The 25,630-nt window shown below is 44.2% G+C and overlaps 1 protein-coding gene across 3 annotated transcripts; it reads right to left on the reverse strand.

Annotated features, from left to right (window-relative positions):
- DHDDS (dehydrodolichyl diphosphate synthase subunit) lies at positions 1-25,458 on the reverse strand. Of its 3 annotated transcripts, none has more exons than XM_048501172.1 (9): positions 25,342-25,458; positions 21,800-21,915; positions 18,763-18,879; positions 15,565-15,707; positions 11,193-11,309; positions 10,417-10,518; positions 7,553-7,667; positions 2,345-2,452; positions 1-1,284 (listed from the first exon to the last, which is right to left on the reverse strand). In XM_048501172.1, exons 2-9 carry the CDS (start codon positions 21,860-21,862, stop codon positions 1,048-1,050), a joined length of 1,002 nt encoding a protein of 333 aa, XP_048357129.1. In that variant the 5' UTR covers positions 21,863-21,915; positions 25,342-25,458; the 3' UTR covers positions 1-1,047. The 3 variants fall into 3 exon arrangements, with proteins under 3 accessions (XP_048357129.1, XP_048357127.1, XP_048357128.1); XM_048501170.1 differs by having other exon boundaries at positions 18,760-18,879; XM_048501171.1 differs by having other exon boundaries at positions 18,760-18,879; positions 25,365-25,383.
- Positions 25,459-25,630: the final 172 nt, after the last annotated feature.

The following is a 25,630-nucleotide window of genomic DNA, read 5'->3' on the forward strand; positions in this document are numbered from 1 at the left end:
TGCCAGTCATGAAAATGCTTTATTTTTGTGCGATAAAGGAATCATTTTCTTCCAGCTGCATCCAGCTTGCCAAATTCAGTTTTTTTAAAAAAATTGGCAAGTGCCATCAAAAAGTAAAAACTGAAAACACTACATGTGAGCTTGTGCACACATAATTTAAAACTCCCCAACAAAGAATGCTGCATTACATACAGACATGTAGAACAACCTAGACTGGGGTCAATATGTCTGTCCAAAGCTCAGCAGTGCTCTTTGAGCAAGAAGAACACACCCTTCAGCACACTAAAATGATTGTGACAGCATATCCTTCTGTGCTATTCTATAAACACACCAGCCCTCCAATTCTAATATCTCTGGCAGCAAAGACTCAAGAAACTAGAGACAGAAAACTAAGAGAATGGGATAACCAGTCTACCTCATTACCGGAAGAGGACTCATAAAGCCTCTCTAGAACTCATGGGGATCATACTTACTGCGTACATGGGCTAGTGCGCATACAGCAGGGCTCTTCTCTTAAAGCCTACTGCATGTTTGCTCAGAGGTGAGCCCCAGCAGGTTCAGCAGGGCTTCATCTCCAGTGCACACATTTGCAGCTTTAAACTTTAACAAGTGCAGCCTCCTTGTACTGCATCAGAAACAATTTTTCAAAAGGCTCTGAAGTAGCATTGCAGAAAGACTGCAGTTTGAGAAAATGGAACAACAAAAGAAACCCAAGCATGCGCAGATCTTTCACACATCCCCTACATAATGTTGCCTTTTATTTACCAGTTTACAGCTTATTGTCTCATGCTCCACCACCTCTTTAACTGCATTACGTTAGGAATCCGTAACTTGCTCCAAATACAAAGATTCCCAACCATAGTTTGGATAACCACCAGAAATAAAAAAAGTTTTTTTTAAAGAGCCTTGCTGCCCTGTCTACTGGGAACACAAGATCTTCAGTAGACCCCATTTTCAAATGATACCCTCTGAATAGTAGCTGCACAGATTCTAACTTGGCTTACACACTTCCTCTTTTCAACCCTTCCCCTTCCAAGAGTCTTCGTGTCATGCGGACACCATGGTTAGTTTGACAAGGAAGTCCATTCTCTTCTTTTCCAAGGCCTGCAGAAAGCCCTGGATCCTCTCTTCTCGTTGAGCTTTGCATTCTTTTAAGAGCTCCCGCCGATGTTTAGGATCACCAGAGGACTCACACCCTTCTTGTTTCAGCTTCTCAGTTACATACATCTTGTCATTTTCTAGCTGCTGCCAATCCCTTTCTTCTAGGTACAGGTCTTTAGCTTTCTGAATTAAAAAAAAAAGGATTAGCATTTTTATCCATTTATCTCTGCAATAGTTGAGGAGCACAAACTGACCTTTTTTGGTTCTTAAGCGTGACTCTAATGTCCAGAAGTGCCTACAAAAATCCCTCCAGGGCACACTTCAATGTTTTTTTCTGAGCTTGGGAATCCCCCCTTCCAAACGTATTCCTCCTCCTTCCCATCACCTGACCACTTGCAATTCAGAACCAATCATCTGTCCCACAGAACAGTGCACAGGGATCTTTGCAAGCAGTCGAGTGCATGCAGCCTGTTACAGTGGCTCAAGGCACATTTGAGGGATCTTTGCACTGTTGCGATCTGCCACTGGAAGTCTCAATGGTAACTCTCTGGAAAGGTGGCAGAAAGATGATCCAAAGCACTATTTGTTGTTAAACTCTCTGAGCTCAACTACTGTTATACTGGGGCCTTAACATGCATGGTGTTCTATAAAGCCTCACTGTTGACATAGGAGGACTGGTTCTGCTTCATTCCACTCCTTATCCCAGTCTCCCTGACTTGCATGGATATTGACAGCAGGAATGGACAAGAACATTGGAAAACTCCAAGCATGGAGACAAAGATACAGGCCAATATGACTCCATTTCACTCCCTCCTCATGCATATTGGCAACGGCCACTTTCCACCAGCTTAAGGATACTTCTTCCAACTTAAGCAGCTCTTTTGCTGGTGGAAAAACCTCTTAAGTCAGAGGAAGGCATCAACCATTGCAAGCAGAGAGGCAGGATACATACCAGTGTTTTCAGAATACTGTGAAACTTTTTCATCATCTGTACTTGGGTACCATACCAGTCCCACAAAATGATACATTTATCATAGTAGATGCAATCAACATATGAACTTGAGATGGGGTGGTGATGCTGGTTCCATTTTTAAAAGCAATAAACTCTTTGAAAAACCAGTATTATCACCACTCTAGGATTTGAGAGTTATATTAACAAAGTATAATATCAACAAAGTTAATATTTAAAGCGTGTCTTGGGTTTACTATTCTGCCTTTGCCTCGTATTTTCTAGGACTCTTACTTGCAAAGCATTGTGATTCATCTGGTACTGGATGACAGCATCCCACAAATTCCAGAATGAATACTCTGGCCACAGGACGGGCTGGAACACCAGGCAGGAATGAGATGTCTGTGAAAAGAAGAACAATGCAGCGGGAGTGCAACTTGTACAGGTAGAGAAAGGCTGAAGTGAGAAACACCAATAAATTCTTCTAGAATGAATTCCTCTTACCGATGTGCCAAATGTGCACATTGCATAACTATGTACAGTTCACCACATAGAGTATTGCCAGATGCTTCAGAGCATCTTGCAAGTTTTATAGCTCTGCAATTAAGAATATTCAGAAGATGCAAAAGAACTGCATGGACACTAAAGCCTTCTGCCACAAGTGGTTTGGCCTTCATCACCAGCAGAGCGATCTTTCAGAGATTGAAGAGATGATGATCGAGGCTTCAAGGGTGTACACAACATAACTCTCCGAGGCATCTGGTGAGGTGACCTCGGACTCATAAAAACTGATGCTGGAATAAATTTGGTTGTTTTAAGTCTTGCCAATAGACGCTTTAATTTTGCTTGCTTTGTGTTCACTTTTCACTTTCATTTTGCTTGCTTTGTGTTCAAGTTTAGAATAGCCTTGTTACTAGGTCAATTACTATTTCAGTGATAACACTTTCTGTTTCCCTCTCCATAAAAATATATTATTGGATCCATCTGTTTGATAAGTTATGACTCAGAAGGCAATCATCAACTTCCTTGTTATAATTAGGTATCATTTGCTCAATACACAAAAAATGCCAACCTGCTGTTTTCAAACTATAATAAATAAAAGTGTATGCAAGTTGGGGGGAGGGGTAGATTGACATTACAAAATGCCAGCCAAACATCAAGTGATAGGTGTAACCAAGGGGCTGGGGGATCTTATTGGAGGAAGAGAAAAATACAGATGGATAAGACGTCAGAAACAAACAAGGAGCAACGAATTGATAACTCTGGCAATGAAACCCTATGCAGAATTACTCCTGTCTAAACCCATTGAAAGCACTGGGTCTGGAGTAACCCTGCATAGGATTGCTGTGTGAAAGGGGCTTTTTGCAAAGGCAGCTATTCCTCTGTACCTGCCAGCTGCCCTAAACCTGCAGGTGTGAAGAGCAAGACATAACAGGCTTTTGCCATCAACCAGAGGACCACTGGGAGGTTTTACAGCCTTCCACCCAAGAATAATATCAGACTGGAGAAAAACCAGACTGGCTTTGTCCACTGGCCAGAGAACAAGCAGCCATGTGAGCCTGCTTTTATCTTTTCTGCCCCACCTAACCCTGTTCTATGAGACTGCAAATGGGACAGAGGGAAATCAGTTTTTTTTAAAGTGCTATGTAACTCCCCTTGCTCAAAATGCAGGGCATATTAAATGTTTGATGCAAGATTACAGGACCTACCAGTACTAGACATACTATCAGGGGCTCAGTCCAGATTACATGCCAGCAATGCCCTTCACTGTCCACACAAAACTAACAGGTTGGCTACTATGCCAAAAGTCTGATGTAAAGAACTGGCACCACTCAGAAGCTAATGAGAGAACCTTTCAGTCTCATGGGACACCATAGCTCTATGCTAAAAAGTTGTCCTTCAGCAAAAGTACTTCAAATAGAAGACTCCAGGATGAAAATGGTAAATTGAAATTTATTAGTAAGCTCAGTACTATCCAAGTTGGCCTCAGTTGTAATAATGGTTTTCTTTCTTACTAAGGTATAGAATCAGCACAGTAATTATGATGGTGGTGATTTAATAAAATGTTTTACATACATTATTTTGGTAATCCTTACAGAAATCCCCTAAGGTAGACCAATGTTATTCCCAAACTGAAAAGAAAGGCTGAGAGGGAGAGAAAGGAGATTGCCTAAGACCACCTAGCAAGACTGTGGCACAGGTTGAATGGGAGATTTCCTAACTTAGTTTTGCAAAACTTTACCACTTTTCTAGTTTAACTAGTCTGAGAGGGGAAGGGTGGTGTAGCTTGCATACAAGCAAGGGTTATAATCTAGTTCTCCTGTAACAGAACAAGTGCATAGAGAGATGATAAGATTAAGTCAATTGTAGTCCACAAAAGCTTATACTTTTGAAAGTGGAGAAGTGACGCCCAAGAAGGAACTCCAGGAGATCTGGGCATCACTTGAAAGGACAGAAGACAAGCTCTTATCTTGTATTCAACTGGCCAATGTGAAAAGAAAGTCCTCTAATATTTTAGAAAATGGGAGCAAGAGAGACTCTGCTTCAGGAGAAGATTACAGAATCTGCTTGCCCATCTCGTATGAAGGGCTGGACCTAAGTGATCTGCTGCTGACTACAAACACCTTGCTTTGAGATCACCTCAGAACATTTGCCCAAAAATGCACTTATGAGTAGCCAGGATCCAGTTGCTCATACAGTTCTAACAGTCATCAGAATTATTCCTGGTATAAAATTGGACTGGGCTTCAATCCCTTTTCCAATGCAAGAGGTTTCACTACAGACAAAAATACCACCCTGTGCCCAGAGACAATAGCTCAGCAGCTGGTTGTGATTTTCAGCTGAATGATGGACCTTTAGGCCATTGATGGCGAACCTTTTCGAGACCGAGTGCCCAAATTGTAACCCAAAACCCACTTATTTATTGCAAAGTGCCAACACTGCAATTTAACCTGATTACTGAGGTTTTAGTTAGGAAAAAAATGGTTGGCTCCGAGGCGTGTGTTACTTGGGAGTAAGCTTGGTGGTAGTCGGTGGCTTTGTTTTGAAGCAACCATGCCACTCTTCCAACGGGTGAATCACGGACCTAGGGCATGCCCCATTGCCAGCAACTAAGCAAGCCCCGTTGAAAGCAACTGAGCTTACTCCCAGGTAAAGAATCACGCTTTAGTTCTTCACATGAAAATCAGTGGGGTTTAATAGCGTTTAGCAGGGTTACCTACACTGCTTCCCCAAAACTAGGTCTTAGGTTTAATGCTAATAATCGAGACCAGCGGCTGAGGCCAACCTAGATGTGTCAGGGAGGGAGGCAACTCTGTTTGCGTGTGCCCACAGAGAAGGCTCTGAGTGCCACCTCTGGCACCTGTGCCATAGGTTCACCACCACTGCTTTAGGCTGTTGCGATGCTAGTCTTTTCTATTTCTTTCGAGCAGGTCTGGGAGTTTTGGCAGGCTTCCACTCCAGTTCAGCTGAAAAGTTATTCACCAGTAAGGATTTCTGCCTCCAGTGCAAAGTCTCTTCCAGTCAAGGGGTGAGACTGATCAGAATGTGGGTCAGGACCTTTTGAGCCATAACCAACAGCATCAGCTATCTGCTGACACCTGACTTTCTGTACTACATACAGATGGACAGCCCAATCCAGATTGGGTGTGTATGTGTGTGTTTGAAAATGCACAGAGAGCAGCGGAAGGCCACACCTATGCATTTCCCCCCTCTGCTGGGACAAGGGGCACCCCCACCAGCAGAGGGAGCAAAGGTGCCAGCGGCTAGCTGCCTCTCAGCTCTGTGGTAGCAAAACCTGGAAATTTGGGCCACCAGAGAGCAGCACTGCCATCTGCTTAGATGCTGACCAGGGGTGGAGAGGTGGGCTGGGGGGGGCATTACCGAGGTGAAACCGATGCTCCAGTCTGAGAATGCCAACCCCCAGACCTGCAGACTTACGCTACATGAAAGTGCAGCATAACTTTGTGTTGCCTATGGGGCAATTGGGGCAGTGGGATGATTTTTTGTTTTCCCTCCCTTCTGTGCCATCTGAAGTCCCTTTGGAAGTGACGCAGTGCTGCCTTCACTGCACTGCCTTCGACCGTCACAGCATTCCCCCAACTGGATTGCACTGAAAACATTCACTTAAACCTGCTTTTCAAGCCTCACTAATGAAGATTTCACTGCATTGTTTTGAGAATGTGAAAGGATCGAGGCCTCCAAGGGGCATGCATGAGCTGTGATCCAATGCACATTGGGTGCGCTTGGAAGGGAGCAGAGAAGGGATGGGGAGGAGGGCTGCTGAAGTTCATGTATATCAAAATGGGGTCCTCAGCTTCTTCAGATTTGAGAACTGCTGCCATAGTAAATCTGTGAGCCACAGGACACTCTTTCTCCAGTTGCTGTAAAATGCTAAACACAGCCACCACTCTGGAATTTAAACCCGGAAACTAGAAGATTGCTCAAGGTTTTGAAATGGTGTGGGTGTGGCTGATGTTGCTCATTTGTTTTCCGGGTTCCTGCCACTCCCTTCTGTAATTGTCAGCTGGAAAACAGTTCCTAAAATAACCCACGCACTCACACACACACACAAAACCCCAAAACAAAACAGCAGGTTTTGCAAGATTCCAGGCTAAAGTAAGTTCACATCCAGAGGTAATATTCTAAAGCCAGATCCAAGTTGTGAGGATTTATTCATCTTCTTGCTAAACTGATAACTAATCATTTTTCAGCAGAAAAGAGTAAGAGTCCAGTAGCACCTTAAAGACTAACAAAATTTCTGGCAGGGCATGAGCTTTTGTGAGTCACAGCTCACTTCTTCAGATATGATTTCTCCACGCCTACTACCCCTCTGCATATCACACCTCATTCAATCACACCTGCGACTGTCATTCACCTGCTACTGACATTTACATGCCATTGACGTTGGGTGTCTGAACTCACTCTTCATAAGGACAGATGAACTCACATTCTAGATGTATCAGAAGAAGTGAGCTGTGATTCACAAAAAGCTCCTATGCTGCCAGAAATCCTGTTAGTCTTCAAGGTGCTACTAAACCCTTGCTTTTTTCTACTGCTACAGACCAGCATGGCCATCCATCGTGATCTAGCCATTTTGCAACAAGTAAACCTGAAGAAAAGGCACCCTGGGGACAACAGCGGTTTTACAGTTTATCTCTTTACAGTGTCTTGAATGAAGAAGCTACTTAAAATATTATTGTCCCCCTCCAACCTTGCAGTGAGGTCCCCAAAGCATAAGTGAGCCCTAAAAGCCACCCAATAACATGTGAGACTAGTAAAGAAGGTTCCTGCCACTCAACAGATGCTTATTTCTGCATAGTGACAGCATGGACTAGTGGTCAGAGTGTTGGACCACGTTCAAATGGAAGCTCTCTGGATGACTTTAGGCCACTCTCTCAGCTTAACCTGTCTGACAAGAGTGGTAGTTGTTGTGAGGATAATGGTGGCGGGGATAACATCGCGGTATAAACATCTAAACCAACTCCTCTGGTCTCTTTTTACCTGCCATAGTAAGAAATCACTAAGCCGGACCTCTCCCGAAGTTCTTATCAGGATGTCTGGATGAGGGGACTTGCAAGTATAGAGACACTTGTCGAGTAATGATTCTGACACATCGCTAAGGAAGAAAAGACAAAACTCCAGTTAGTCTACCAAGTAGAATCCTCTTGTTATGGTTGCTGGAATAGACCTGCTCACAAACACACTTGTGGCCTCTTGTTATGGTCGCTGGAATAGACCTGGAATAGACCTGCTCACAAACACACTTGTGGCCCAACACAGCATCTGTGAACTGATCTGTGCACTGATACTCCCCCCACATAATCTTCATTAAAAGAGGCCTATTATCTCTGAGCAAATTTGGCTACCACTCATTCCAATTCTCAGCCCCCCCCCTCCCCTGCTATCTTTTCAGCTGTAGGTTTCCTTCCTCCCCCCATACTACTTCTCTTAGGAATCATCTCTGAGCCCCCCCCCGTATGGCTCATCTGTTCTCTAGTCTCAGGCCTTCCTTTTGTGCGACCCACCCCATGAGCCCCTCCAAAACATATCTAACCTTTCTCAACAAGCAGAGAACAGATAGTCACAAGTTTTTCCCCCTTCCGCCTTTCTTTTTTAAAAAGGAACTTTACTTTCAAGAGAGATGTTTTCTAAAGAGCTGAGAAGGAAGAGCGTGTGGCCTTAAAATTCAAAAAGGGAAAGGAGGCCTGTGAATTGGCAAGGAGGAAGAATCCCTCCTGGTATCTGCTTTTCTTTTTCTTAGAAGAGCTACAAAGCTAATTGTCACCAGCCTTATTTCCTGTTTATTTTTTCCTGATTTCTGTATTTTAAAATTTCCACATTATTTATGCTAATAAAAAAGATTAATTGTGTGTGTTTATATTTAAACACCCAACCTAAGTATATAGCAGTAACAACAAAACCTGCATAAGTATTTTAAAAAAATAGGAAACGACTATATAATATTTCAGAAGAATTTAATTCAAGATCTATAACATCAGCAAGATGGTTACACTATACTACAGAAGTCGTTGGTCCCAACCTCTTCAAGAGACTTATAGAACAAGGATTTATGCAAATATTTTGGTATATCATCTAAGGAGCATGTTCGTATAAAAATGACACACCAATAAAAAGGGCCTGTTCTACTGACAGACTAGAGCTAATTATGCACAAGGTGTTAGATACATGGTAGAGGCGAACATCCACTGCGGCAAGATTTTCTTGTACAGAATTATTTCCCTTAGCCCCGCTTTCACTTTCCATTCTTTCCTTGGAAAGCAAATCCACTTATTTTGCTTAACTGCCGGAGAGGGACAGATTTGCCAGGGGGCGCAGCTTTGCCCTGGATCTCTTCCCTCAGCTAAACCACCTAGTCTTCCCCCCGCCCCCACCCCCTTGCACGGCTTTGCACACTTCCCTCTTGCCCTCATTATCCATTTGCAGTTTGCACGCTGCCATTACTGCCCCCGCACTTCCCACCATAAAAGACAATCAGTGTTTGGGCAAAGTGTGCAGTTGCCATATTCAAGATTTTTAAAAATAGTTCACCTTTATGTCGATCTATCAATCTATTGATAGATCGATCTATTGATAAGGTTAAATATAAAAGTTAAAGATATTAAAATTTAAAGCACATATGCACGATAGATAATGCGTGAAACAGCATTTTCCCCTCTGCCCCCTAGATGCAAGCCAAAAGCCAGCTGATGGGTAATGCTTGCCCTGATGCAAACAGGGCAGTGGATAATAATGCTGAACATGTCCCGAAACAAAGGCCCCTTCCGCACAAGCAAAATAATGCGTTTTCAAACCACTTTCACAACTGTTTGAAAGTGGATTTTGCTATTCCGCAAAGCTTCAAAGAGCACTGAAAGTAGTTTGAAAGTGCATGTGCGGAATGAGCCAAAGACCAGTTTTCTTTGAGGTCACTAGAACCTCGCCATGTGAAATCAGCCTAGTTTAACTTTTTTAGTGTGGAAAAGATTTGGAGATCAGGAACGAGGATCTCGCAAATGCCTTTTTGGCACAGCAGCCATATTCACTGTCCTTGCCACCAATTTCCCCACCTCCTCCAAGTCCTCTACAAACAGGGAGGTGAGTCTTCAGACAACCTGGCTGCTAGAAGAATAAGGCTGAGGGCTTTTCTGTCTTCCTATTGTAGATTTTGGAAACCTAGGCCTGACCAGAAGCTTTGGGTATGAGCCAAAGGACAGGAGTCAAATGACTCTTGGCTCTCAGCCTGTGACTTCATTAACCCAGTCCAGCGAACTCTGGAATGAACTTAATTCTTTCTCTCTCTTGTCTGTAGGATTTTTTTAAAAAAAACATGAAAGCCAATTTGGGTGCCTTTTGAGAAGAAAAGTGGGTTACAAATATTTCAATGTATGAATACATATAACAGGAGGAGGAAGAGAAGAAGTAGAACTTTTTCTGTATACAGACTGAAAGGAACAACAGGAGATACCCGCTTCTTACTTTCCCCAAACCACAGTATGAAGAAGATGCAGCCTCATGCTTGAAGCTCCTAGGACATGCATAGGGCTTGGGTAAGAGGCAAATGTTTTATCTAAATCTCAGTGCAAATAACAGCTTGAGGAACAGAAAATGTGTGCAGAGGGGTGGTCTGTTCTACTAGAAGGCCAGGGCTGTTTCCTCCTGTTTGAGTGGACTGGTGACCACCTGCCAAGGAGATTTCTACTGGAGAAAATGCCCCTGTTCATCTAGACCAGTTATATGTCAGAGAAATTGACTTGGGGTGGGGAGTGTGTCTGGTTCAGAGGGTTATCTGATTTGGGCTGAAAGGCCCAGGTGCAAGTTACATCAGAGAAATAGCAGAAGCATGAATGCACAAACACATACGTTACCTTGGTTGCAGCAGCTCTTGTTCAACACCCCAAGCCACTTCCTTCACAGCATTGCTAATCTCATCTCTTGAAGTATATGCACAACAGATATTCAGAATACACCTGTCAAATTAAAAAGATACAAATCTAACTCAACAAAGGTGCTGAAGAAAACAAGGCATGCGGAGTTGTGCAAAATCTGCATAGAGAATGAGAGGATTGGAATGGATAGCTCTGGGTGTGCGTTTGTGTGATCTACAACTGTCTATACATTAAAACAAGAGTTCAAGGAAACAGCCAGTGTAAGAAAACGAATTTGCACAGCGTCAATCTTTACAATTGAATATTACTGATAACTGACATATTGATCAATTAGCTGTAAACCTTCTGCAGCCCAAATACTGTTTGTTGTGAGCCGTTTGTCGAAAAGTGGCACACATGAGGTATCCCAGTGACGAACAAAAATACACAGAAGCACCATGTGCGATTCTTTCAGTGCACTGGCATAAATCTGAGCATAAATCTTGCTCATCATCCACTTCTCTTTCTGCAAAGCATCTCTGAGAAGCCTGTCAGTCCCCTAAAAATATTTTCTCGCCATTCCCTTCAGGTACTGGTTATTTCTCACATCCCACACACTATACTTTTCAATATTTCACTTTCTTTTACAGTGAGTGACTATTTGGTTCTGCACTGAGCCACATTTGGCTCCATAGCCCAGACACGGAAGACCCCTGGGTATAGCCTGTATATGAAAAAGTGTTGCAAAAAAAAAAAAAAATTACAGCAGGACTCACGTGCTATATTGCTTTGTAGCCAGCACAACCTTGGCAATCAGTTTCTGGATATCCAGTGGCAAGAGTGTCAGGTCTCCATGGACTCGAACACATATCCCACGTCTCTCCAGATTGTCCCTATAAAGAGAGATTTGTTGAGACACAAACCAAGCCCAAGCAATGCCAACATAAACCAGATGAACAGCGCAGTCCTAAATAGAGTTATGTCCTGAAGTTAGTTGGGCTGAAAACTCTGCTTCAGATGGCACAGTAGTTGAACCTCGAGTACCTGAATAAATGCTCCATATAAATTATGAATATTCCCCATTTGAAAACTGAAGTATACAGTAATGAGAAGTCATATTAGGCTACATCAGCAGATTAAAACATGAGTCCAGTGGCTTAAGACCTGTTTTTTCCTCCAGGATAAGCTTTTGTAAGTCAACTGACTTCATCAGATATACTAAAGTATACATCCAAAGGGTCTGATTCACATATCCAACAGAAAGGTGATGGTAATGATGAGTGTGGTGGTAGGGAATGTTTCTCTGGTCCTTTTTGCACGGGAAAATTAACACGGGTTACCCACGAGTCTAAACTGGTGGAGGGGGGATAGACGACGTCACACGGCTCCCACCCCTGCATCAAGTCTGCCACGCGTTATCTGCTCCAACCTGACTTAAACTATCGTGTTATCCGCGATTCTTTTGAGGAAGGCCGGGTTGGAGCTGCTACCAGGTGAACAGCCCCGCATGGGAGGCATGTTACTAGGACGCAGCTTTATTGTTTCCTCCCCCTGCCCCTCTCCTGCATAGCTAGGCAGGAGAGCACTGATCTGGTATGGCTGCAAGGGTCACCTGTGGCCGGCTGCATTGCAACGCAGCATAGAGGGCCAGGGACAGCCACAACAGACGTGCCTCCGTGCAAAGGCGCCTCACCCAGCCGTGTTGGTTCCAGGGCTGCCTGCCCGGTGCCGTGCGAAGGGCCTGGGGCTGCACTGGGCTCATCTATCCTGGCTGCACCTCACATTAATTTTGCCATGTGGAAAGGGCCAAAGAGAGGCAGGCTCAAAATAAGATCCAAACCTCAGAAAAATCATTTCCCTCTGAGCAGGTGTGAGGGGGATATTTCCAATTTTTGGTATATAAGCAAAACCTAACACAGAATGAAATGAGATAAGCTGATGTAATAGGACCCTTCAGAGAGATAGCTGGAATAAACATCTGTATAGTGTGTAAAATACAAGATATTAGTATCTGTAGTAAGTTAAGAAGGAAAACATCTTAGTTATGACCTGACAGAGATAGCAAATATCACCTCAGCAATTCTGTGTGGAATTTTTCCTTTGAAGCCCTTCTGACAAAGAATGGTGACTTTAAGACAGGGGTAGGGAACCTGCGGCTCTCCAGATGTTCAGGAACTACAATTCCCATCAGCCCCTACCAGCATGGCCAATTGGCCATGCTGACAAAGGCTGATGGGAATTGTAGTTCCTGAACATCTGGAGAGCCGCAGGTTCTCTACCCCTGCTTTAAGATCAGTAACAGAATGCCCCGGAAGACTGAAATGTTCACCTACTGTTTTCTAAATACTGTGATTTTTAGTGTCAGATTTATGTCCATTGATTCTTTTGTACTGGGAATGACCTGTCTTTTGAAGAGAGCAGAAGGGCATTGCTGACACATTTTGATTGATTGATTGATTGATTGATTGATTGATTGATTGATTGATTGATTGATTGGGTTTTATATACCGCCCTACCCCCTAAGGGCTCTGGATGGTGCACAACAGAACTTTACAACACATACAACGAAAACCCATTAAATTAAAACACAGCAATCAATACAATAAGTGGCATCCAACAATAAAACCATTATTAAAACCCTCCCAAAGAGGGGGGAAGAGAAGTGGGTCCCTTAGATAGTAAAGGGACCCCAACACAGGAAAATAAAGGGGGTGGCACTATCAGCGGCTGGACACTCCAAACGACCGGTGGAACAACTCAGTCTTACAGGCCCTGCGGAAATCACTAAGATCCCGCAGGGCCCGGACAGCTGGAGGAAGAGTGTTCCACCAGGCAGGGGCCAGCCACATCATTGTGGGGCCGGGAACCACCAGCAAATTGGCCTCTGCTGAGCACAGAGGCCGAGTAGGGACATATGGGGTAATGTGGTCCCAAAAGTACGAGGGTCCCAGGCCACATAAGGTCTTAAAGGTCAACACCCAAACCTTGAAGATGATTCAGAATTCAACTGGGAGCCAATGCAGGTGACGCAACACAGGTTGAATATGATCACGAACGGCGTCCCCCGTGAGCAAATGAGCCGCTGCATGTTGGACCAGCTTTAACCTCCGGATCAAATGCAAGGGTAGGCCAGCGTAGAGCGAGTTACAATAGTCTAGCCTGGAGGTGACTGTTGCATGGATCACAGTGGCTAGATCAGGGGTAGGGAACCTGCGGCTCTCCAGATGTTCAGGAACTACAATTCCCATCAGCCTCTGTCAGCATGGCCAATTGGCCATGCTGGTAGGGGCTGATGGGAATTGTAGTTCCTGAACATCTGGAGAGCCGCAGGTTCCCTACCCCTGGGCTAGATCCACGTGGGAGAGGAAGGGAGCCTGCCGCCGCGCCTGACGAAGATGGAAAAACGCAACCTGGGTTGTATGGGCCACCTTGGTCTCCATTGAAAGAGACAAATCCAGGTGGACCCCCAGGCTGCGAATGGAGGAGTCAAGAAGACCCTTCCCACACCTGCGGCTGGAAATCCCCAACCTCTCCCCTGCGGCCAAGCCAAAGGATCTCTGTCTTTGATGGATTACGTTTTAACCTGCTCTGCTGCAACCAACCAGCGACCGCCTCCAAACAATGCTGTAAAGCTGCAGGGGCGGCAACAGCTCCCCTCTCCATCAACAGAATGAGCTGAGTGTCATTGGCATACTGATGACAGATCAATCCAAAGCTCCATACCAAATAAGCAAGGGGTCGCATATAGATGTTACATAACAACAGGGATAATAGCGCCCCATGGCTGCATACGCAATGTCAGAGGATGAGCACGTAGGTGAGCCCAAGATGGCATAACTGATTAACCTGATTGGTTAACCTGATGACTGATTGGCTTGAGTGTAATTCATGAACAGAAAGAAGTGTGGGGGAGCAATACCACATGAAAGATGACAGGACAGATTTTAGCTCTTCCTGTATAGGTCTATAGCAACAGCATAGTTCACCTGCAAAATGAAATAAAGACAAATACTAGCTATGAATTGTGGGTTTTCACTAGACCCTCACTATTCCCAGTTTCATGGCACACGGTTGCACTTATTTGCAGGCCATGGCCCACCCATATAATGCAGCCACTCCAAGCACATGACTTTGTTGTATGTTTAGTCATTTCATTTTAACCTTTAATGGCATATAAGTATGTTTAGTCAATGCAATTAGCACCAGGATGCTTGCCCTCCCATCTGCTTCTGTGAGAAAACCAGAACAATGCAGGGGTCTAAACACCACATTTACACTTGCCCTGAATAGCAAGTGACAGTGATGAATATCTTCCCTAAACGTGAATTCTCCTTCCAAAATTGTAAATGTATTCAAAAATGAACTTGTATTTTTAAGACTGATTAGTTTATTCTCCAAGAATAGTATAGCCTGAAATTGTGGAGGCGGCATTCTCTGAATACCAATTTTTAAAAAATATATTCTGCTCTGTCACCACTAAGCACGGCTAACAGGCCTGTGGCCATTTTGGCCAGTAAGTTCTAGCATAAGAAACCCCCCCCCCCATCTTGTTGGATAGTCAGTCGAGCCTCATGGGCACAAGCTTCTCATAAGTTTCTTTTGTGAATGCATAGAATTTTTCCTCACATTTTCTTCCCACTATCCTGTTCACTTCTTGCGGCAGGACTTTAGTATCACAACCACAACACCAGACCACTATAATAATGATACAGTTAACTGTATCCAATAGTGAAACAGTTGGCCCACATACCAACCATGAAAGCAGAAAAACTAGGTGACATAGACAGCAAAGGGTTTTCTGCATACTTAGGGAACTCCCTCTGGGATACAGAAAAATATGGTCTGTAAATTAAATTAAGGGAGGGAGCCAGATACAAGTTTGAAACACAGAATATTGAGGACAGCCGAGTCAGTTGGGGAGGGGGAAAGGGGGGGGTAGAATGAAGGAGATAAAGAAATCAGACTGTTTTAGATTTTAACATATTCTGGAAGTAATGATGAGGGCTAAAGATAAAGTTGTCAACCTCCATGTGACTGCACTGATCAGGTCCTCTGGAGCCTTGCAGGTTAGACTCTTTGTTCTAGAACTTTCTTGGCAGAGTTTATCCTTAGGGTTTGGGGAGATGAGGTTAGAAGGTAGACTCTTACTGTTCCTCAAGAAGTCGGACAAATTTCTGCCTCGCCAGGTCCATCAGTCCATCTACTTCTTCCTTGGACCGCTTGAAGTTCTCAATGCTGAAAGCATAAACTGTAATCTCCCGGATGCCCAGAGACAAACACCATTGCAGAGTCTGTAAAGACAGAAAGTATTACTGAAGGACAAAGTTGGGGACAGTACCATCCATACAGCCTGAAGAATATACAAACTTCAATAGTTACATTTCCTACTAGGAGACAGGGTGGTACAGCAAATAGAGAGCAGGACAGGGATACCACCTGGATGATCTTATTCAGATATTTATATCCTACTTTTCTCCCCAATGGGTATCCAAAACAGATCATATCAATCTCCTCTCCTCCATTTTATCCTCACAACAAACCTGTGAAGTAGGTCAGGCTGAGAGTGAGTAATTGACCCAAGGTCTCCCAGTTAGTCTCCAGGGCAGAGTATGGATTTAAAGTTGGGTCTCCTACATTCATAGTCTGATACTAACCACTGTACTCAGTCCAATCAGTGACATACTTTCATCCTAACCTACCTTAAATAATTATTGCAAGGGTAAAAACAGAGGAAAACAGAATTGGGTACTCTGCCTCAAGCTCCTTGAAGAAAGGGTGGGAAAAAATGTGGTAGCTGGTGGTGGGGTAGCTGTATTGATGTGCACTGTAGTCACAGCAATCAAAAATCTTTTGGCACTTAAAAGACTAGTAGGTTTACTGCAGCAGACTTTCTGTGAGCCAAAGTCCACTTCATGCATCATTGAGAGTCCTACAACATTCTGCCATAATATTTGTGCTGTAATACTTGTGCTGGTATTTAAAAAGTGCCACAGCAACTACCAGTTTGCACCTACATAGTAACTGGGATACAGTGGAAGGTAATACAATTTTTCTTCCTAATCTTGGTCATTGGATGTATTTTGGAATATTCTCTTCATGGAGGAAAATATTAACATGTCAGGGGAAAAGAGTCAGGCTACTCTCCAACATTCGTGTGGTATATGACCCTCCACCATATGCACACAGTGAAGTAATACAATCCATAGAAAGAATTATGAATATTTTTTACTATAATGAATATACCAATTATACAAGTCATCTCCACTGGCTCCTGGGATTACTCAAAGACTGCCACCTTACCACAAACACTTTGAAGTAATTACAGAGTACAATTATAACATATTCCACACCCCCAGAAGGGCTGCACGCATTCATCTTGTGGAAGAAGACAAACATCTTTAACTGAGAGGAATTGGCTGGGCATCGTCCTTTCATAATCTTTTGATGCTGATAAACCCAACATAATTAGCAGGTTACGGGCCATAAACTTCTAACACAGGCTGTGCTTTCTTCCCCCTCACCCCCAAGTTATCTTGTGCAATGGGATGCAACTGGAAAATCTAATCTAGACTGTTGGGAAACTGACTAGAAACTGAGGAATGCAATCCAACCCGAATGCATTCCCAGTTCACGTGCTGTACCCAGAATTCTAAGAACCAGAGCTAAATGTACAAACACGTCTCTCAACCTCAATCTCAGGGATTTATGGCAAAATCTGAAACAGAAGGGTACAGAGACTAGTGCAGACACACTGAACACCTGAAGCAACTTAGATTCAATCAGACGATTTGTTCATCGAGGGCCTTTCCCACACAGGTCAGTTATCCCAGGTTTGCTGCTGTTAGGTTTTTTCTCTCCTTCTCCACCGCATTGTGGTTCATTTGTACAGCTCTTGTCTCTTCACCAATGTGCTACCAAGGTTTAGGAAAGATTGCAGCAAAGCCTGGGTGGCTGCTGTTTGGCCGCCAGAGAAGTCTGATTTTTCTGGCCTGACATCCACAGAAGCAATTCTCCCTTCCCCAGTTCCTGCAGCAGCTCTACCACAAGGCCCCCATATCACTGGGACCTTTTTTGGGGGGTTTTAAAGAAATTGGCGATTGACATAATAATATACCTGTATATCACTACATCAATTACCAGCTCTCAATAATCCTTGAAAATGGCACTGGTGGCATGGGGTGGCTACCGTGGGGACTGAAGAAGGCAAACCCACCATCAAGAAACCCTACTGCCCACTGTGCTGCATTGACAGCCACAGTAACAATGGGGCTTCCAAAGGAAAGCGCCACCATTTGGGACAGCCAACAGTCTTGTCTACTCTGGAAGCTGCTCTCCAGGGTCTCAAGTCATGGTCTTCCACATCACCTTCAACCTAACCCTTTTGACTGCAGTTAGAAGGGACTGAATCTGGGGGGTTTCTCATGCCAAGCCAATGCTCAACCACTGAGTCCAAGGACCTGATTTGTTTCTATCCCTGGTTTTACTCTCATAATAACTCTGCTGGGATGAGAGACTGGCCCAAAGTCATTAGCAAATTTAATGGCCCTCGGAAAATTTGAAGCCAGAGCTTCCCAGTCCTAGGCTAAAACCTCTAATTATGACAACCACATGGTCTCCTCAGTTATACTTAAAAATGTACCAGATACTTGTCAATCCGATTTACAGGCTAATGAACAAGTATATCATTGGACAATGTTCCTTAGATCTCTGTACGGCTAAAGCAACAATCTCCAGCACGGTGCTCATTATGCCCATTTGCTTCTTCCTCAAAGCAGAGAGTCAATCCTGACTTTGTTCCATCTCAATGGAGTAGGCAACGTTAACTTTTATTCCAAAATAGATACCTCTATTGAAGGGGGATACTCAGCTTGGAACCTCCCAGCATCTTGTGATTGGCTCCATAGAAGCCATTTTGCAACTGGTCTTGTAACATGTGGCAGCCATTTTGTGGTGGCACCCATTACACTTTCTCAAAATTCTAGAAGCATCCACAGGGTCAAAAATATTTGACAGCCCTGTGCTACATGCTCACATTTTGTCTTTAAAATAATGAATCCATAGGATTTTAAGAAAGGTTCCTCAACTATCCCTGAAGGATCCAAGTTGACCTTTACCTCATACCTACCCATAACTTTGAGCCTAACACCTTGCTTTCCTAATCATACCACACCATATTTATATAAATTGGCAAGATTTTCTTAGAAACATCCAGACCTCCCCCCCCCCCCCAATCTCTTTGGAGATTTAAAATAAAGAGCCTAAGGTAGGCTCAACAGTAGAGATATAGCAAGTTAGGGAGCAACAACTAGACCTCTATACATCCTATTTAGAAAAGGTACTCCCCACCTGTGCAAGTTTTGCAAATCCCTGTGTGTGTCCTTCCAGTTTTCTCACGTTACACCTTTGAGCATAACGCCGGTTGCCATCCATGATGAACGCCACATGCTTGGGCATCGGTCCAGCCTGGATGCAAAGAAAAGAGAGGCTAAAGTGAAAGGGAATGAGAGAGTCAACTCAGTTTTAACTGAGCCCCTTACCCAACCATCATGTTTTAAGGAGAGTGAAAAGAAAGGTTTACCGGTAGATTAGAACACGGACAGTGGGCAAAGGAGTGAGAAAAGGCATGTAGAGATGTCAGCAGAGTACCCGAGTACAACGTTTAGATACGTTACACTGGGGATCATGAGAATTACAATAAGAAAGTGGGAAGAGAATTTGCACTCTGCAGGAAGGTCATGGAGTGAGCTTGAAACTCAATTCTCCCTCAGTCCAAGCTGTGACGATAAAAACAGAAGGGAGAATAATGTGGTTTGTCACTCTGGTGAGAAAAGCAGGGTATAAATATTTAAATAAACACTTGCTTCTACTAACCCCTGCAGGCATATGGTCAAGTAATGTGAATGCCCTTCCTCTGTTGCCCTCTACCGACAATTCAAATGGTGGGAACAGACCACATAGTTTGGGTAGCAGGATCTGCACATTTTAAAATGTGCATCCCACCTTTCTTTCTTTTTTGGGGTGAAATCAAACAAGCTAAATCATACACATCAATAACAAAAACAACATGTCACAGATCAGCAAAATACTGTAATAGAGATACACTCAAAATGCATCTGATGGAGTGAGCTCTAACCCACAAAAGCTTCTGTTAATCTTCAAAGCACCATTGGACTGCATTTTGTCGAAGACTACTAGAACATGGCCATGAAGCCCAGAAATCACACAACACACCATTGGACTGCTGTTTTATTTAGTAAAATCTGCAGGAGTTTAAGAACAAAGAGGTTGAATTTTCTTCTTGCCTTTCAAAGATGAGCAGAAACAAGTTCTGGCGCACTTTTCTAGGTAGAGAAATTTCCCAAAACTCTTGGCCACAATAGGAGAAAAAAAATGATACTACCAATTTCATACAACAAAGAGAAATCCCTCTTTCCAAGACCCAAATGAAAAGAGTTCCTATGGGAAGTTTAAGCTAAGGGGTGGGGGAGCTTATGTAAACACAAGAGATCGAACTAACCAAACAGTATAATCCTTTAAGATTAACTTTAATTATAGATTACATACTGTATACACTCGTGTATAAGTCAGCCCGAATATAAGTCGAGGCACCTAATTTTACCACAAAAAACTGGGAAAACTTATTGACTCGAGTATAAGTCTAGGGTGGGAAATGCAGCAGCTACTGGTAAATTTCAAAAATAAAAATAGATATGGTCGGGCGCTATTTGGGGGTCTCTGGCACTGACCCCCATCTCACCAATCCCAAGGTCTTATACCGACCTCTCCATCCCGCAGCTTGTCCAGCTCACCCAGGTCGACTGGCTGTCACCTGCCGAGAGCCAGGGGCCAGCTGCCGCCGAGAAGAAGGCAGAGAAAGCGGCTGAAAGGGGGAAGGCAGAGGAGAGCGAAGATGGGAGAAGGGGAACGCCACACAAGAATTAAGTGGGACCCTCACTCACTTATAAGTCGAGGGGGGCTTTTTCAGCACAAAAAATGTGCTGAAAAAGTAGACATACGCGAGTATATAAGGTAATAAATAAACAGAAATGTAAATTAGCAGAAATATTTGAAATATCATTCAACTGAAATATTTATATTCCACTTAATTACCGCAATTGAGCAATTCTTGGGGGAAAAAAGGTTTGCCAAATTCTGTTCAGTTGAGATACACCTTTCCTCTTTTTAAGAATATGAATTAGGTTACCCAAAAGGTTCTTTACGTTTCATGATCCATTCTTTTATTGGTGGAATATTATCTAACTTCCAATATTTCACAAAAGTAGTTCTACCTGCTGCTGCCATATGAAACATTATATAGCTTCTTTCTTAAACATGGAGATATAGCAGTGATGGCGAATGTTTTTGAGACCGTGACCAAATTGCAACCCAAACCCCACTTATTTATCACAAAGTGCCAACACAGCAATTTAACCTGAATGCTGAGGTTTTCGTTTAGAAAAATCCGGTTGGCTCCCTCTTCCTCCGCCCCACCCACTCGAGCAGGGGCCAGCCTGCTCTAGCCTGCAGCAAGTCCTGAGCGCACCGCTTTGTGCCTCTCTAGCATCTCTGCCTCCTCTGCGCCCGCCCCCCCCTCAGGCAACAGCCACCAGGCCTGCCAGCTGAGTCCTCCCTGCTCACCACGGTGCGCGCACGTCATGCTCAGTGGCCCAGGTCAGTCTAGATGTGTGTGTGTGGGGGGGGTGATTTTCCACCCCCACGACGAACTCTGTGTGCACGTGCCCACAGAGAGGGCTCCTAGTGCCACCTCTGGCACCCGTGCCATAGGTTCGCCATCACTGAGATATAGTTTAACAAGATGACTTCACAGGAACTGGGAAAATCCAAAGCCAATTCACACTTCAAAATGTCAACCAGTACAATCCTAAACAGAGTTACACTCTTCTAATGTCAGGGCAGTCAATGGGCTTAAAAGAGTGTAACTCTGCCTAGGATGGCGCCAAGAGTCTGTTTAGGTCTGTATTTTCTTCCCCACGACAGTTCTTCGATAGCCTCCTGAAGATTGTCAGCAAGGCCAGGGATGCAATGGCCATTCCTTATTATTGATCCCCACCATCTCATAGACTTATTATTGATCCCCACTATCTCATGTACAAGCTCTATTTAACTACCAAGGCTAAAAGCTACTAAGGCAGATTCCACATGGGCCAAAAACGGTGTGAAAACATTGTGAAAACAGTGTAAACCCTTTTACACCATTTTAAACCATTTTACACCACTGTTTTTGGCCCATGCAGAATCTGCCTAACTGAATAATCCTTTACAACCAAGTTTAACTGAGGATTCCCGCACAGCTTGGCACAGTTGGTCAGAAACCTGCATGCAAGAAACACAGCACTTGATTCTAAGCATCAGTTCAACTTACTTTTAACACACTGGCACAGAATCTCTCCAGCATAGAAAGTTCACCTTCTGTAACCCACGACATCCTTCGTCCTGTTTGCCCAGAGGGATGAAGAAAAATGGTACTTCTGTTTAAGCCTGAAGAAATGCCAAAAACAAGAAGTAGTTGTCAGATCCAAAGAACAAAGACTTCTAGAAATTAAGGGGATGTGTACACACTACAGACTACACTGATTCCTGGCAGGAGGAGAGTCAAGTTTCCTTTCTTCCTCCCTATTCCTGGCAGAACCTTTTGCTGTTGCTGTCAGTGGATGCAGATTCTGCATCCAAAAACCCGAAGCAAAAAACCTGCTGCAAGTTAAGTAGCCCACCTGCTTGCTCTCCAGTAAATCTGCAGACTAGGAAGGCTCTTTGCCTCTTGAAACAGATCACTCCTCAACTGAGATGCATTCTCTTTAAATAGGAACTCCTTAACCTGGAAATATCCCAGAAGCAGAGCATGGATTGGCCTTTAAGTAGTTATGGACAGATGTTAGGAGAGGTAAAAGTAAAATACCATAAAGGTGCAAAACTAAAATTACATGATTCCCCAAAAAAGAAACCAATATGTAGAAAATAAAGAGATGTTTTGAGCCAGACAAAACCAAATGTGCGTGGTACAAAGTATATAGAATTTGGTGGCCGTGTGGGGAGGGGATATTTTGGAATCTTAGGAACTAGTACAATTATGGAGTTCACTTCATCAGATCCAAAAGAGAATCTAACAGTTTGCAGGAAGGCAAAAGATAAAAAATTATAAGGAGTTCAACCAACAGTGACTATTTGTAATACTTCATACATCTGGGGAAGTTGGCACAGACTTAACATGAATCAGCTATTACGCAAAAAGTTCCGCCATCAGAGCAGCAGATTCAGATTCCCCACACAAGAAGAAGGAGAAGAGGGCATCCTCCTAGAACAGGGGTAGGGAACCTTTAACACTCAAAGAGCCATTTGGACCCGTTTTCCATGGGAAAAGAAAACCCTTGAGCCGCAAATAATTTTTGACATTTAAAATAAAGATAACACTGTATATATTGGTTTTTTTCTACCTTTTACTCTGCTCATTCTGAGAAGCGCATGGATGCGTCCGCCCTGCTGCCTGCAGGGCGGGCAAGGATGGGGCCAGAAGCTTTGCCTCGCTAGCCGCCGGGAAAGCGCCCACCCCGCTCAAACGGGGCGGGCGAGAGATGCCCGTGGCGCTGCCCAGCCAGCCACAGGCCATTGGTGCACCCGCCCTGCTGCCTGCAGGGCGGGCAAGGATGGGGCCGGCGGCTCTGCTCATGGAGCCGCAGTGCAAGGGCAGAAGAGCCGCATGTGGCTCTCGAGCCGCAGGTTCCCTACCCCTGACCTAGAACTAGCATGTTTTCCAATTCCATTAACAAAGAAAGAATATTAAAAATATTCCCTTTTCAAAGAAACAGAGCCTAACATTCCACTATTCCCAACTAGCAACTATGTAGACCAAACACACCCACACACGCGCCAACAGATGACAGGGGACCTCTCATAAGAAAAAGGCCAGGTAGACCATCTCTACCATCTCATAGTTTTAACTAATTTATAATTTGCTCTATTATTTAATCTGGTTTTATACATATCTGATTTGCCTTTTGGTCAGTGATGGGTAACATTTTTAAAACCCATTTAAAAAGTTATACACTCCAATTACGGTCTCCCTGCCTCCCCAATTTTACCAAAGCAGTCCCTACTTTCCAGCATCCACCCCTGTTAAATCACTGTTCCTATTTTGCCCCCCAACTTGGGGGGAGGGGGTGCCACAACAGTGTGACAAACTAGAGCAGGAGTTCCCAACATGGCAGCTGAGAAAGCCATGGTACCCACACACACATTTTCTGGCACTAGACAAGTGTTATCAGAAAGTGGGCATGGGTAGGTACAGATTTTGCCCAGCAAGACTTCTATGGAGACTTTTAGAAATGCTGCTTTGGCAGCAGCTGCCACAACAGCACAAAGGTCTTTGCTGCATGGTTGAAGGTAAGCTGTGTGTAAGCAACAAAATGTTTTAAAACAATACATTCATTTAAAAGACATCCTGTTAAACAGCACTTCTGTTTTAAATGCTGAAGAGTTCCTATTAAAGTTACATATAACCTCACTTCTTCAGATATTTCAGCGGGTTCCACCTCCTGCGGCAGCCATTTTGCATCCGCCACCCTGTGGCAGAGTTTCAAAGGTACCTTTGGGCTCAACAAGGTTGAGCACCCCTGCACTAGAGTTATCATTCCTAAAGGTTCAGCTCACTTCACAAAAGCTCTAGAAGATAAATCTTCAAGCGGTAGGTGGCTCTATCATGCTTTGAGTACATACTGATATCAATGATGCACACAAATATTAAAGTATTATGCAAGCATTTACTTAAAAACAATTGTACCTCACAATTATATCCCACCCTTCCAATAGCTTAGGGCAGCAAACATTTTGCAAAGTCGAAAATTCTGCAGGGCCAGAACGCTTCCCCAACCGTGTCATTAATTCAGGGAAGATGTACAATTTCAAAATCAGCATAGTGCCAGGCTACAGTAAATGATAGATAGCCAGCATGATATAGCGTCAAGAGTACTGAACTGGGAAGTTCAAATCTCAGCTCAGCGGGTTACCTTGGGGCAATCACTTTCAGACCAACTTATCTCAAAGGATTCTTGCTGCAAGGATAAAATGGAGGGAGAACCGAATAACTTAGAAAAACAGCAAGATAAAAACAAAGCTGATTAAGAACTATTATAGTACGCAGACATGAAGCTGGGTGATCTCAGGCCAGGTGCTAATTCTTGGGGGGGGGGGGGGGGGACACCAGATCTACCTCAAAGGGTGACTGCTCTGAGGATAAACATACATAAACTAGAAGAAGAGTTTGGATTTATACCCACCTTTCTCTCCTATAAGGAGACTCAAAGTGGCTTACAAGCTCCTTTCCCTTCCTCTTCCCACAACAGTCACCTTGTGAGGCAGGTGGGGATGAGAGAGTTCTGAGAGAACTCTGACTAGGCCAAGGTCACCCAGCAGGAATGCAGAAGTGCAGAAACACATCTGGTTCACCTCTGCCACTCAGATGGAGGAGTGGGGAATCAAACCTGGTTCTCCAGATTAGAACCTGCTCTTAACCACTACACCACGCTGCCTCTCTGCACAGATAAGAGACAAGAAGAAAACAGAATGGAAGTATTATGTGAAGCCACAAACGGGAAGGACTAACAAACAAGCAAGAGCAGCCCTGCTTTTAACAGCGGGAGGGATGAATGAAGAAAAAAAACATCTTCAGGCACTTTTTCTGTCAAACTGGAATCCGCCGTGCAATCCGTTGTCTCCTCCAATCTGTGCAATGAACGCAGCCAAAGGCGGATGGGACACCCTCACCTCCTGCACAGAGCAAGACCAACCCTCTCCTTCATGTACCAGAGCCGGAGCAGCACTGCCCTCCCTCTCTCCCTTCGCCGACCACCCCAGAGCACGCGAACGTGAGAAAGGAAAAAGCATGGGGCACGCGCGCTTCTTCCCCCTCACCAGCCTGCAACGCTCTTGCTCACACGCCGCAGCAGAAGCCGCTGCTCTTCCAGCCGCAATCTGCGGGCTGCTGTGACGTGCGCTTCCGTATATGTCACAGGGAGCCGTCCTGGCCCCTGTTGCGTCATCGGGAGAGCCGATGCGCGTGCGCAGTAGCAGCATCCGCTCCCGACTTGGTGGGTTGACCGGGATGTCCCTTTCTGAGAAAGCACGTGGAAGGGAAGCTTGTGAACCGGGAGTCGGTTGCTGGTTTGTCCGAGCTTATTCTGCGTGGGAGTGACTTGAGCCG

This window comes from Sphaerodactylus townsendi, linkage group LG06 (genome assembly GCF_021028975.2).
Source record: "Sphaerodactylus townsendi isolate TG3544 linkage group LG06, MPM_Stown_v2.3, whole genome shotgun sequence".
NCBI lineage: Eukaryota > Metazoa > Chordata > Lepidosauria > Squamata > Sphaerodactylidae > Sphaerodactylus > Sphaerodactylus townsendi.

Coding starts and splice junctions, on each gene's coding strand:
- DHDDS (XM_048501170.1), bottom strand. CDS start 21,862: ATGTCGTGGGTTACAGAAGGTGAACTTTCTATGCTGGAGAGATTCTGT. Junction 15,708..18,759: donor TTGCAAAACTTGCACAGGTG/GGGAGTACCTTT, acceptor CTGTCTTTACAG/ACTCTGCAATGGTGTTTGTC. Junction 11,310..15,564: donor GTCCGACTTCTTGAGGAACA/GTAAGAGTCTAC, acceptor CTCTCTTTATAG/GGACAATCTGGAGAGACGTG.